The sequence below is a fragment of the Tursiops truncatus genome, chromosome 14 (genome assembly GCF_011762595.2).
Source record: "Tursiops truncatus isolate mTurTru1 chromosome 14, mTurTru1.mat.Y, whole genome shotgun sequence".
NCBI classification, from domain to species: domain Eukaryota; kingdom Metazoa; phylum Chordata; class Mammalia; order Artiodactyla; family Delphinidae; genus Tursiops; species Tursiops truncatus.
In genome coordinates this window covers 28,945,165-28,960,065 of record NC_047047.1, presented here as the reverse complement: position 1 = coordinate 28,960,065, position 14,901 = coordinate 28,945,165, and the positions used below count along the sequence as shown (strand labels likewise).

The window sequence follows — 14,901 nt, the reverse complement described above, 5'->3', positions numbered from 1 at the left end:
TCCATGTGAAATAAAAATTCAGAACCGTAATAAGTGTTCTGTTGTTTAGATGAGTAATGCAATGACCTTGCTTAGATGATTAGAGTGGAAATTAGCAAGCTTTGCACACTGGCATTTCTGAGAACAGTTTATTAAGCTGTGTTTTTACCTGACAAAGATATTTTTATTGCACTCGTGAAGTCTGGGATATGTACTCTCTTTGTTGCTCTGGTAAGAATTGAGTTATACTTGCCCAGGCAGAAATTCCAGTTGAGTAGGACATGATGGAAAAGCTTAGCTAGCAAACTTTGTTCATGGCCAGCTCAGATGAGCTAAGGGGCACCTTATTTGTTTACCCATTGTATTCCTCAAGCAGACAGTTGACTATCATTTTGCCTCTTCTCCCTGTTTTATTTTAACAGTGGATTCCTAAGAGGTTTATTTCAAAGACTACCAGATTCTTTTCCAGTGAACTGCTATTCTGAAGGAATTCCCTGCCATTCCTGGAAGCTCTGGAATATTACAGAATTTGTTTAAAAATAAAGACTTCTGTTTTGTGATTAGAGGCTTAATTGCTCTTGATCCCTAGATACATAACAGTGTGTATTATGTTTGTACATAAATGTATACTGTGCTTAGTATGTTTATCATGTTCAGATAAATTAACACAGCTCTAGATAAATTATCGTTAATTTTTTTCCTTCCTCTTCCCCCTCTCTCTTCCTGTCCTCTAGATTTAGACTTTCTTGTACCGAAGGCTGGATTCTTCTGTCCAATTTGTTCCCTCTTCTACTCAGGTGAAAAAGCAATGACAAATCACTGCAGGAGTACACGTCATAAGCAAAATACAGAGGTAGATATTTCTTATTTTTAACTCATCAAATCTTCAGGTGGTGGTATTATAGTGAAACTACTGAAGTGTCCACACAAAATGTACATTCTTTCCTTTTGGAAGAACTTTTTAAGGTTTGTTTATTCCTCTTAAGTTCAAAGTACTATTCATGTCCTTCACTGTATCTTGCCAGTAACTCCTAGTTTTTATTCCTTTTCCTCTGGCAGCGTTTGCCAGAGTAGATTTTGTATATCACTAGTCCCATGTGACACTCCATTAAAGTGTGGGAAACTGTATATTCTGATGCCCTCTTGCAGAGTCATGGACACGTAACATGTTAAAGTTTCAGACTTGTCTAGCCAAAGAATCCACTTAACTTTATTTAATCCATTTCCTCACTACTACCACCCCTGTTTTTAGTTGTACATGTCTTTGGGACACATTTAGATTAGAACTCAAGAGAATCATCATTAGCCATAATTGAAACAGTGGTTCTGATTCCTCCTGAATGTTTGAGAGTTGCTTTATATATATCCTCTGTATTGAATTTGTGGCACAGACACTCATCTAACATTCATTGAGCTGTTATTTGCTGGAAGCTTATTCAGTCCCCCAATCAATTTTATGAGGTAGATGCTATCAGTTCCAATTTTGAAGATGAGGAAACAGGATTAAAGAGTACCTAATCCCTAAGATCACATAGCTAGTTAGTGGCAGATTTAGGATTTGAACCTACCTTTGTTTTATTCTAAGCTTATGCCCTTAAACATTGTGCTGTGCTACCTGTGCTCTTAACATGTCACTTTTCCACTTGAAATCTTCCACTGGCTTCATATTACACTTGGAATAATATGCAAACTTCTTATTGTGGGTCTGTAAGGCCCTACATGATCTGATTTTTTTCCTACTTCTCTGACCTCGCTGTTATTGCTCACTGTGTTTCAGCTTTTTTGGCTCTCTTGTTGTTCGTACACGAAAGGCCCCTTTGCTGCCTTTGCACCTTTATATTGCTGTTCCTTTGCCCTCTCCCAGCCCCCCTTGTATAGCTGGTTCTTCCTCATCTTTTAGGTCTCAACTCAAATAACAGCTTCCCTGAAAGGCCTTTGACAAAGAAAGACCTAGCTAAAGTAGAACACTCCTCCCAACCCAAAAAGCAGTCAATCTCATTTGCTTTACAGTCTTTCTTTCCTTTATAATACTTACCACCACCCCCTAAATTATCTTGTTTATTCTTTTATTGTTTCTCTTCCCCTACTAGAATGTCAGCTCCATGAGGTAAGGGGCCTTATCTATCTTCTTGACCACTGAGTCCCCAGGCATCAAGATAATGCATAAATATATCATAAATATCAGATGATTCACAAATGGAAGGAAGGAATGTTAATGTAAGGCACTGTGTTTCTAATCTTTATTCTGTAGGATCAAGCTCTTTAAATTATAAATACAGGGAAATATATTAGATACATTTGTAACACAGCAAAGCAACATCTAATAAATATTTTATATTATGAATTGCTTTTAACAGAAGTTCATGGCCAAGCAAAGAAAGGAAAAGGAGCAGAATGAGGCTGAAGAAAGAAGCTCTAGGTGATTGGGGGAAAGGGGAAAAAATTCATTAGACGTTCGTTTAGGGTCCAGTTGATTGGTGTATTTTTGTTATCACTTAATTTGTAATTTTTGTTTCAGAAGCAAATATTCATGTTGTACAAATTTTGATTGCCCTTGATGTAGAGAGACTGAAGGGGAAAGTATGATGGGTTTGATTTTTATATCAAATCATCAGGCATGGAGAAATATCTTTTAGAAGTGTTAAAATAAATGTTCCTACTGTATATTTAAAATACCATGTTGTGTTTGTGGCTGATTTATTAAAGACTTGCTGGCCTCTGCAGACAGGCTTCTCTACAACCACTGAGACTTGGGATGTTTGGTGATTCTTCTTGTGTTACTGGAAATCATAGGCGTGACAGTGTTTGACTTTGCTTCAACTGGTACAGGTCAAAGATTTCTTAAAACTCTCAATTTTTCTGGGTAAAATTCAATTACAGCATGTTTGGCTCAGGTAGGTTTGAGTAAAACCTTGCTTGACTTTTTTAATGGCTTAGAAAGACATTTTTTCTGCGTCTGGTAACATCTGCTATTTTTGCCAGGACCCATTTAAGGTAGCTCCTAGCAAGTCATTTAATATTAACTTGAAACTACAAAGACAAAGTAGCCTTTACTTTCTGTAGACCACAAGAATTGCTTTTTAAACCACTTGAATTATTATTTAATATGTTTGTGGGGAGTTGTAAAGGTACAAAAAAATAATTCACTGGATTGTTAGGTGCTGGACACAGCCCTGTACTGTAAAGTTTTAGATGAGGCCATGCTTCAGACATAAGCCTACTGACTGAGAATTTTTAGTATCTGATTCTTTATCTCTTTAGATTAGAATGCACCAATTAACAATAGAGGGTGAATGGAGGGAAACAAAAAACAACTACTTTTTTAGATCTCTTACTCCCATCATAGCACAAGAGTTAGCTCACAGTCAGCAAGAGTGGAGTGAAGAACACATCTTTTTGTTGTTGCTCACCAAACTCACTGCACACTCAGTTCGCACTTAGCCACAGCCTGAGCAAAATGATAAAATACTACACGCCACAGAGTAAGGAATGGGGTGGGGAGAGGGATGGCTTGTGAATGCCAAGAGTCTGTTGTAATTAAAACCATATAGGTGAATGAGGTACTAAGAGGGAGAAGAGCTATTAAAAGGTTGGAGTATAAGGAGCTGGCAAGTTAAGGTGGCAGAGTAGGGAAGTTCCATGATGGTCTGGTGGTTAGGATTTGGCACTTTCATTGCCAAGGCCCGGGTTCAATCCCTTATCTGGGAATTGAGATCCCACAAGCTGTGCAGTGCAGCCCGCCCCCCCCCCCAAAAAAAAAAAAAAAAAAACACCAGTAGAGTAAATAAGACTCTTAAAGAATCTTTTCCTGGGGCTGCTTCTGAAGCTTTTAAAACCAGAGAAGTTAGGAACTTCTTTAATCTTGCCTGGATCAACCTTGGTGTTTAATCTTAAGAATTTATTTTTATTTATTTTTTTATTTTTGGCCACACCACGTGGCTTGTGGGATCTCAGTTCCCCAACCAGGGATTGAACCCAAACCACGGCAGTGAAAGCACCGAGTCCTAACCACTAGGCCACCTGGGAACTCCCTAATCTTAAGAATTTAAATGTAAAACTCTTACTTCCTTCAAATTAGTTATCTGGACATTGGGATTCTAAATTAAAATAAAAGGAACTGCTAAAGCATAAAAGTATAGTAGAGGTGATTTGTGTGTGTTACCCTAGTGACAGATGTTGATGGTTCACTATATGTAGTAAATAATGTTCCTCTCTGCTGCTGCTTGCACTTAAGACTGGGAATTAGGACTCCAAATACAAAAGATTTTTAGGTTTGTTTTGTTTTGTTTCGTTTTTTTAAATAAACATACCTTTTTTGCATATAATCTTAGAAGTGTTCTAGACTTTTCCAGAAAACCTTGAAATACCTCCCTTTATTCACACTACACATATGGAATGTCATTTACATAGCAGTTTCTGCTTACTAGTTGGTTAAGGTATATAACTGGATTGCAGCTTTTATCATTTCAGCATAGTTTCTGTCATTATCTAGACACCAAAGCAAGAAAAGGTTGTGTTTCCCCCTCATAAAGGTATTTAGATTCTTTTACCCTTTCTGGCATAGAATGCTGTGGAAGTTTGCCTCTCCAAAACTGCTCCTTCTGAATTCTTTAAAAAGAAAAAAAATGTGTTGAGAGTCAGGTTTTAAAACGTTAAATTTTTATTTTAATATTTTATTGTTTGATTGTAGAAAGTATCAAGCATTTGAAAAAGAATAGGGTAATTTATATATACTAATTATCTAGTTTGAGTAATTATCAGTGCAGTTATCAATTTATATATTTACTTTTTTCACTTCTCGTTTTTTTTGTTCTTTTTTGTTTTTTGCGGTACACGGGTCCCTCACTGTTGTGGCCTCTACCGTTGCGGAGCACAGGCTCCGGATGTACAGACTCAGCGGCCATGGCTCACGGGCCTAGCCGCTCCACGGCATGTGGGATCTTCCCGGACTGGGGCACGAACCTGTGTCCCCTGCATCGGCAGGCGGACTCAACCACTGCACCACCAGGGAAGCCCCGTCACTTCTCATATTATTTTAAAGTAAATCTCAGCATGTCATTTTACCCATAAATGTTTCATTATGTATTTCTAAAAGATAAGGATTCTTCTTAAAATAACCAGTAATATCATTAAAAATATTCCTTATTTAGATAAAAATCCAGGGACTTTCCTGGTGGTGCAGTTGTTATCTGCCTGCCAATGCAGGGGACACGTGTTTGAGCCCTGGTCCAGGAGGATCCCACATGCTGTGGAGCAACTAAGCCCATGCGCCACAACTACTGAGCCTGTGTGCCACAACTACTGATGCCCATGCGCCTAGAGCCCATGCTCTGCAGCAAGAGAAGCCACAACAAATGAGAAGCCTGTGCACCGCAAGGAAGAGTAGCCCCTGCTCGTCACGCCACAACTAGAGAAAGCCCGCACCCAGCAACGAAGACCCAGTGCAGCCAAAATAAATAAAAAATAAAAATCCAGTTCAGATTTTCTACTCTCTCATAAATGATTTTTGTTTTCTTTTACTATGTTTGCATCAAGATCAAAATAAGATCCATACATTGTTGCTGGCTCGGTAGGTCTTTTAAATTATTTTTAATATATAGACTCTCTTCTGGTAATTTATTTAATGAAGAAACGAGATACTCAGTTCTGCAAAGCCATGCTACTCAAAATGAGGTCTTTGGATCTAGTGCCAGTCCACAAACTGTCTGGTACTAGTACAGAAGTTGAAAGTGTTTAGAAACTTTATCGCCATTTGACAGAGACTTTGTCTGTTTGTTGAATCTAATAATTTTAAAAATTGGGCTTGCATGTTTTTGCATTTTTTGTTTTTTAAAATATATTTACAAGTATTAGTCTGTGATAGATTGGAAATTAGGGGGTGAAAAATAAACTGATCCATCACATAGTTTGAGAAGCACTGCTGAAGGGTTTCACACAGCCTGGATTTTGTTGATTGCAACTGTACAGTGGAATTCTAACATTCCTCTTATAAATTGATAGTTGAATACAGAACGTTGATCAGAATTTTCTTTCTTTTTGGCAAGACTGCTTCAGACCGTGTTGTGGTCTTCCTGATCAGGAGGCACAAAATACCTGTTTTCTTCGGGATTTTGGTAGCAGTTGATGCTTAGAGCTTTGATGCACTTGGTCATTAGGGATTGTGAAACACTGATACTATAATTCTATATTTCTTCTTGTATAAACTAGGATACTTGTCTGAAAAGAGAACTTCCCCTCATCTGCTGTTTGGTTACTCGGTGGGTATGGTTTATGTAAAAAAGACATGATATGGGGCTTCCCTGGTGGCGCAGTGGTTGAGAGTCCACCTGCCGATGCAGGGGACACGGGTTTGTGCCCCAGTCTGGGAGGATCCCACATGCCATGGAGCGGCTGGACCCGTGAGCCATGGCCGCTGAGTCTACATCCGGAGCCTGTGCTCCGCAACGGGAGAGGCCACAACAGTGAGTGGCCTGCGTACCGCAAAAAAAAAAAAAAAAAAAAGACATGATACGTATTTGATGCTTTTCCTTTATTTACCTTTTTCCCCCAAAAAATAAGTTGTTTTGTTGGCATTCACTGGTCGTGATAAATTCTTTTTATTTAAATACTAATTTGAATTCATGAATTTTAACATATTTGATGTTACAAACCTTTGCAGTATCAGCCTGTTGATACTCAAATTGTTCCATTTTTGGCCTTTTTGATTTGACACCTCATTCCTTTTAACATGACACAACTAATTTTAATAAGTTCCTTCCTATCTGTATATGAAGATGCTGCAGGCTCACCTTGTATACCTCCTGCCCCAAATCTGAAGTCAGCCGTTTCCTTAAGGAACAGTGTCTACTTAGGGTGCACATTGCTTCTGTTTGGTTATTGCTCTTCAGTGGCTGGAACTTGGAAGTATATGTTTTGTTTTTAAGATAAAATGCATCATGATCATACTGATTCTTCTGGTTCAAATTCAGGACTTATAAGTTTTTATTTAGCTCTTTTAAGTCTAGATTTTCTTTGTCCTATGTCAGGAATTCTCATTCTCAAGGACATCAGTCAGAATAACAATACCAAGACCACAACCAACAATGTGATTATTAAAAACAGAAAATTTTAAACTTGAAACCTTTTGCACACCAAAGGAAACCATAAACAAGATGAAAAGACAACCCTCAGAATGGGAGAAAATATCTGCAAACAAAGGAACCGACGAGGGATTAATCTCCAAAATACACAAACAGCTCATGCAGCTCAATATCAAAAAAACAAGCAACCCAATCCAAAAATGGGCAGAAGACCTAAATAGACGTTCCTCCAAAGAAGACATACAGATGGCCAAAAAGCACATGGAAAGATGCTCAACATCACTAATTATTAGAGAAATGCAAATCAAAACTACAATGAGGTATATCACCTCACACCCGTCGGGATGGTCATCGTCAAAGAATCTACAAACAATAAATGCTGGAGAGGGTGTGGAGAAAAGGGAACCCTCCGACACTGTTGGTGGGAATGTAAATTGGTGTAGCCGCTATGGAGAACAGTATGGAGGTTCCTTAAAAAACTAAAAATTGAGCTACCGTATGATCCAGCAGTCCCACTCCTGGGCATATATCCAGAGAAAACTATAATTTGAAAGGATATGCGTACCCCAGTGTTCATTGCAGCACTATTTACAATAGCCAGGACATGGAAGCAACGTAAATGTCCATCAACAGAGGAATGGATAAAGAAGATGTGGTATATATATATATACACATATATACATACATACATACAATGGAATATTACTCAGCTGTAAAAAAAAAAAAAGAATGAAATAATGCCATTTGCAGCAACATGGATGGACCTAGAGATTGTCATCCTGAGTGAAGTAAGTCAGACACAAAAAAGACAAGATACTGCTTTTATGTGGAATCTAAAAAGGTACAAATGAACTTATCTACAAAAACAGTTAACAGATGTAGAAAAACTTACGGTTAACAGGAAATAAGGGGGAGGAGAGATAAATTGGGAGATTGGGATTGACGTATACACAGTACTGTATGTAAAATAGATAACTAATAAAGGCCTACTGTATAGCACAGGGAACTCTACTAAATACTCTGTAATGGATTACATGGGAAAGGAGTCTAAAAAAGAGTGGATAGGGGCTTCCCTGGTGGCGCAGTGGTTGAGAGTCCGCTTGCCGATGCAGGGGACGTGGGTTTGTGCCCCGGTCTGGGAGGATCCCACATGCCGCAGAGTGGCTGGGCCTGTGAGCCATGGCCGCTGGGCCTGTGCATCTGGAGCCTGTGCTCCGCAACGGGAGAGGCCACAACAGTGAGTGGCCTGCGTACCAAAAAAAAAAAAAAAAAAAAGGGTGGATATATGTACATATATAGCTGATTCACTTTGCTGTACACCTGAAACTAACACAACGTTGTGAATCAACTATACTCCAAAAAACATTAAAAAACTTTTTTTCCACCTTTGCTTTTGTTTTGCCTTTAGGGTATATCCTAGTAAGGATATACGTTCAAACTATAGGGCTTTCAAGTCACTTGGAATAGTTCTTTAACAGTTATGCTGCCATCTAGATTAACATTGAGGTTCGTTTAATTTCATTTTTGATTTTTTTCCAGACCACTGGTAGGAGTGGTCTCTAGACTTTGGTGGGGTGGGGTATTTTATCACTAATATTGTATAGAGTTGCCTATAGTAAATGATGATGATAAAAAGCAGTTTTACTCAGTTTTTATTATTTTTAAGTACTTTACAGACACCCCCCCCCCCAATTTGGCCTTCATGGAATAGACTATACCCATTGCCCTGCCTTTAGTACACCCCTGCCAGTGGGGCTGCATTCCCCACTGGCAGGGGTGTACTAGAGGAGGCAGCCCTGCTGTTTCTGGGGTGACTCAGCCCTGTAGAACAGCTGGAGCCTTCTGAGTCTCTCCTGACTTACCAAGAAAGGCTTCTGAGTGGCCAGGAGGGGTACCTGGAGTATGCTGGTGCCTTTTTGAAAAGACTAGCCAGAGGCTTCGGTGGAAGTGTAATTAACGCACCACCTCTCACCAGCCTTGGTTGCAGTGACCACCTCTTGACTCCAGGTGTGTGTAGGCCCCCGAGTTGCTCCTAGTCGTGTATTAAGGACCAGAGAAGAGAGGCCTGGCTTATAACAGCCACTGCAGGGACTGACTGGGAGCTGCACTCAGGTGTTATCTACACTGTGACGGCCCTGTAGTCTGGAACTTTTTTATTTTCAGTCCTCCAACTCCAACAGACCTGTTGCCACCACCTTCCCGAGGAAAACCCCTTGTGGTAAGCTGCCCCAGCCAGGGAAGGAAGGGGTGAAGATACCTGAGGAATGTTGCAAAGGTGAAGTTCAAACTTTGGCACCGAGGTATAATCACTCTGCAGTTATAGAAGTGGCCCCATACTTTGCTGTGAGCTGCTGGCTCTTGGTAAGTGTGACCCAGCCAGGTTTTTCTAATGCAACATTCGAAGCTATATTAGTTAGAAAGCTGAGGAACACTTAAACATAAGAAAACTGAATTAAACAGAGAACACTGTTGAATCTCCCTATTCTTTTCCTTCTTTAAGCGCTTGATTAAGTAATTTGCTTGTATTCCAGGCCTTTTTTACTTAAGAAATACACTGTGTCATTAAACTTTGAATTAACACTTAGCAGGGAGGGCTGTGCATGCCAAAAGGGGCACCTGTGACCAACAGCTTGAAGGAAGGCAGAAATCATGCCTTCCTCATGTTCACCTGGGGCCGTTCTCCTTGAGTAGAATAGCTTGGCACCTAAGTATTTGAAAATTCCAATCTCTTCTGTCCAGCATGTCAATTAAATGGACATATAGTGTAGCTCCAAGACCTGAGAGAGAGGAGTTGCTGTTGTGGGGAGGAGTTGCTGTTGTGGGGAAGTGAGGTTTAGAGGTGGGAATGAAAGATACTTAGGCGGGCTTGTACATGTGATTGCTGTTGCTTGCTTGTGAAGCACTCATTTCTCCCTTCTAAGTAGTCCTGCCATTGGGAACCAACATGGAAGCCACCCTACCTCTGGATTTTCAGTTCTGGGAGCTAATCTGTTTTCTTATTATGTTTTATCAACTTTCTCTCAAACTCATAGCTTTAGATGTTGAGGTTGGGAATTTGAACTTTATCCCATTGTCAAAGGAAAATATGCACACTTTTGAGATGAAATCCCATATTTAGGAAAATCACATTTACACACTGAACTTTACATGCCATCTACTCTGGTGCTGATGTAAGGCAACAGTTTAATTTCCATCTTTTGTCTAATGTGATACTGCTGATTTCCTTGTTGATTTGTGGCTGATTCCACTAGGCTCCTGTCCCTTTCATCTCCCCAGCCTTGCTTGAAACCTCCAAACACACAGTGCTTCCTCTGTCACGTCCCATGGACAACCCCAGTCTACTTCCTCTGTACTCCAACCTGATTCCTAATGCCAGTGGTTAGGACCTCCACACTGACTACTTTCCATACTTTTTAGGCTGTTTTGTTGCAGCCGTCTTGGCAGCAAAATCTCAGTGCTGGGGGGACATCAGAGGTCACCAAGGCCAGTCTTCAGATGCTCAAAATTCTCCATGGCATTCCCGCAATGGAATGGCTGTCCATTCAAGGAGTACTTCTAGGGCCTGGGTGCTCCCACTGTGGCCACTTCCATTTTTAGGTAGTTCTAGTTATTATTATCCTCTCTTTAGAATTTGAGTCTTAAAAACCTAGAGGTAAATCCAAGAGAAAATTTCAGGGTCCTTCAGGTAAGGAACTGTTAGATATTTTCTGTTTGTCCTACCAGATCCACTCCCTACCCTTTCCCACCCTGCTTTCTGCCCCAGGAGGCTAACCTATGTGGACAGCATCCATTGCCTGTCCACTTCTGTGTGGTTTTGAATGAGGAGCCAGGGCAGGAGATCGAACAGAGTAAGTGAGATCAGAGTATTTCTCCTGGCTTTCTCTCTGCAGGATTACCTCAGTCTGGCTTTGTTCTTCAACTAGGAATCAACATTTTAATCAAGGCTGCATTCTTTATAGGATTCTCTCCTTTTAGGTTCCAGTAACTAGTAACTACTGTTACTCATCCTAGGGTGTTGAACTACCCTATAGCCTGCACACTTTGTCAATAGTCTCTTTATTAAACCTTCCTCAAGTTATCCTAATATCAGTGTGCTATTTCTTAATGAGACCTAGATTGATAGAATAATTGGTACCACAAGTGGCTCTAGGAAACTGTCCTTCAAAACTGGGCTAACATTAATTTTTTAACTGGTTATATTAATGTCAGATAAATTATACTTCAAAGTTTATTACTAGAGACAATGAGAAACATTACATGACAATAAAAAGATCAGTCCACCAAGAAGATGTAACAATCCTAAATGTTTAAACACCAAGCAACAAAGCTTCAAAATACATGAAGGAAGAACTGATAGAGCTAAAAGGAGAAATAGAAAAATCAGTTATACTTGGGGGCTTCAGTACCTCTCACCAATTGATAGAATTGCTAGAGAGAAAATCATCAAGCATACAGAAGAACTGAAGAAAATCGTCAAATCAACAGGATCTAATTGGCATTTCTAGAACACCCAGCAACAGCAGAATACACATTGTTTTCAAGCAAGTATAGAATGTGCATTACAGACCATAATCTGGACCATAAAACAAACCGTGACATATTTAAAACAATTAGAATAATACAGAATATGTACTTTGACCATAATGGAATCAAACAGAAATCAACAACAGAATGACAATAGGAAAATCACAAAACACTTGGAAATTAAACAGCACACTTATAAATAATCCATGGGTCAAAGATGACGTTTCAAAGGGAAAAAACAGGAATGAAGATGAAGACATCAAAATTTGTGGGCTACAGCTAGTGAAGTACTGAGGAATATTTAAGTGCTTGCTTTGTAGAGAAATAAGTTCATAGCTCAAGAAGCTAGAAAAAGGAGCAAGTGAGACCCAATGTAACCAGAAGGAAATGATAAAGCAGAAATTAATAAAATTGAAAAGAGGAAAATGAGAGGGAAAAATGAATGAAACAAAGCTAGTCCCTCAAAAAAATCAATAAAATTGATGAACCTCAGCAAGATTCACAAAAAGAAGACATGGATACTAATACTGGGAATGAAAAAAGGAAATAGCACAACAGACACTGCAGCTATTAGAAGAAAAATAAAGGAATACTATGAATAATCTCTGCTCAAATTCGACAACTTGGAAGAAATGGACAAGTCCCTTGAAAATCACAAGTTACCAAAACTAAGCCAAGATGAAGGTAGAGAACCTGAATAATCCTAGAATTGAATTTATAATCAAAACACTCTCAAGAAAGATAACTCCAGGCCCAGATGGTTTCACTGAAGAATTCTTTGAAACATTCAAAGAATTACTTTATACAATTTCTTCCAGAAAGTAGAAGAAGGAATACTTCCTGCCCATCATTTGAGGGATTTATTCTAGATATGCAAGGCTGGTTCAATATTGGAAACTCATCAATGTAATCCACCATATCAACTGGCTAAGGAAGGAAAAAGCCAGATGATAGCTTTTGATTCAGAAAAGACATTTGACAAAATTCAACACACATTCATGGTTAAATAGACAAACAAAAAAACCTCTCAGTACACTAAAAATAGATGGGAACTTCCTCAATCTCATAAAGAGGCTCTATCCCCCAAAATCTACAGCTAGCATCACACTTAACATTGAAAGACAATGCTCTCCCTCTCAGATCCCAAGCAATGAAAGGATGTCCACTCTCACTTCTGTTATTTAACATAGTATTATAAATTGTAGCCACTGCAAGAAAGAAAAATCAGAAAGAAGAAATAAAACTATTGCTGTCTGCAGATGATATGATTGTCTACATAGAAAACTCCACGGAATCTGCAACAAAACTTCTAGAACTCTTATATGAGTTCAGTAAGATATAAGAGCAATACAAAAATGAATTGTATTTTCTATATACTGACAATAAATAAGTAGAAACCAAAATTTTTTTTTCAAATTCAGTACCATTTACAATTGCTCCAAAGAAAATTACTTAGGTGTAAATGTACCAAAACATGTACAGGATCTATATTATGAAAATTATAAAATGCTGGTGAAAGAAATTAAGGGAGACCTAAATAAATAGATGATTATGTTCATGGATTGAAAAGTTCAACACAGTTAAGATGTTAATTCTCCCCAAAATTGTTCTATAGGTTAATGCAATTCCTGTCAAAATCCCAGTAAGTTGTTTATTTTTGTAGACATGTACAAGCTTATTCTACCCTTATATATGGGACACATAAAGCTGAAACAGTGGAGGGGAATTGGCCAAGGTGCTGGAGTAGAAACGCCCTGAGTTCACCTCTCTTGGGCACACCAAAATCACAAATATTTGCAGAACAACCATTGGTGAAAAAGACCAGAACCTACCCGAAAAAATCTACAACTAAAGATATAAAGAAGTAACCACAAGATGGGTAGGAGGGGCAGAGATGTGATGTAGTCAAGCCCTGTAACCCTAGTTGGGCAAGCTACAAAGGGGAGAATAACTACAATGGCAGAGGTTCTTCCAAGGGAGTGAGAGGTTGAAGCCCCACAATAGGCTCCCCATCCTGGGGGTCCTGCACTGGGAAAAGCATTTGGCTTTGCAGGCCAGTGGGACTTACTTTAGGGTGTTCCAGGGGGCTGGGAGAAACAGAGACTTCACCCTTAAAGGGTGCACACAAAATCTCACATGCTCCATGACCCCGGGCAGAAGGAGTAATTTGATAGGAGCCTAGGTCAGACCTACCTGCTGATCTTGGACAGTCTCCCAGAGAGACAGGAGGCAACTGCAGCTCACAGTGGGGACATAGGCACTGGTGGCAGCCATTTTGGGGAGCTCATTCTACCACATGGACACTAGTGCTGGCATGTGCCATTTTGGAATCCTCCCTCTAGCTTTTTAGCCCCAGGACAAAGCCCCACCCTGACCCAACAGCCTGTAGGCACCAGTGTAGGGATGTCTCAGGCCAAGCAACTGTGTATGGACATAGCTTCATCCTCTAGCAGACAGGCTGCCTCACCACCCCCTGAACCCACAGCTGTCCCTGGACATGGCACTGCCCACCAGAGGGCCCAGGACACCACCCCACACACCACTGTGCAGGCACTAGACTTGGGACCCCCGGGCCCTCTAACCAGAGATCCCAGGTCCCAACTCTGCCAACTGGGGGCAGACACCAGAAAGGCCCACATGGCCCTCATACAGGGAACCCCTAGAGCATATAGCTCTGGTGACAAGAGGGGAGTGTGCTGCTGGGAAGCAGAGGACATCTCCTACAAAAGACCCCTTCTCCAAGGTTAGGAAATGTAACCAATCTACCACATACATAAAAATAAAAACAGCAACTTAGGCAAAACGAGGCAACAGGAACATGTTCCAAAGGAAGAAACAAGATAAAACCCAAAGAAGGACTAAGTGGAGATAAGCAATCTACCCAAGAAAGAGTTTAGGGTGGTGATCATAAAGATGATCAAAGAACTCAGGAGAAGAATGGATGCACAGAGTGAGATGTTAGAATTTTTTTTAAGAGTTTGAAAATATAAAGAACAACCAAACAGAAATGAAGAATACAATCATAAATGAAAAATATATTAGAAGGAATCAACAGTAGACTAAATGATACAGAGGAATGGATCAGTGAGTGGAAGACAGAGTAGTAGAAATCACTGCTGCTGAACAGAAAAAAGAATGAAAAGAAATGAGGACAGTTTTAAGAGACCTCTGGGACAACATCAAGTGTATATATGCTGCATGCAAGAGACTCATTTCAGATCTAAAGACACACACTAAAAGTGAGGGGATGGAAAAGGGTATTCAATGCAAATGGAAATCAAAAGAAGGCCTGGGTAGCAATAGTTACATCAGACAAAAT

General features: G+C 39.8%; 1 protein-coding gene across 8 annotated transcripts in view; it reads left to right on the top strand.

Annotated features, from left to right (window-relative positions):
• ZNF638 (zinc finger protein 638) overlaps window positions 1–2,655 on the top strand; it is an 84,042-nt gene extending 81,387 nt beyond the window's left edge. For 5 of the 8 annotated variants that reach the window (XM_019942798.3, XM_019942795.3, XM_019942794.3 and 2 more), the window contains 2 exons: window positions 714–832; window positions 2,337–2,655. In XM_019942798.3, the coding sequence (XP_019798357.1) occupies window positions 714–832; window positions 2,337–2,402 (185 nt within the window). In that variant the 3' untranslated portion in view covers window positions 2,403–2,655. The other 3 variants (XM_073791272.1, XM_073791273.1, XM_019942799.3) reach the window with 3 other exon arrangements.
• The last annotated feature ends 12,246 nt before the right edge of the window (window positions 2,656–14,901 follow it).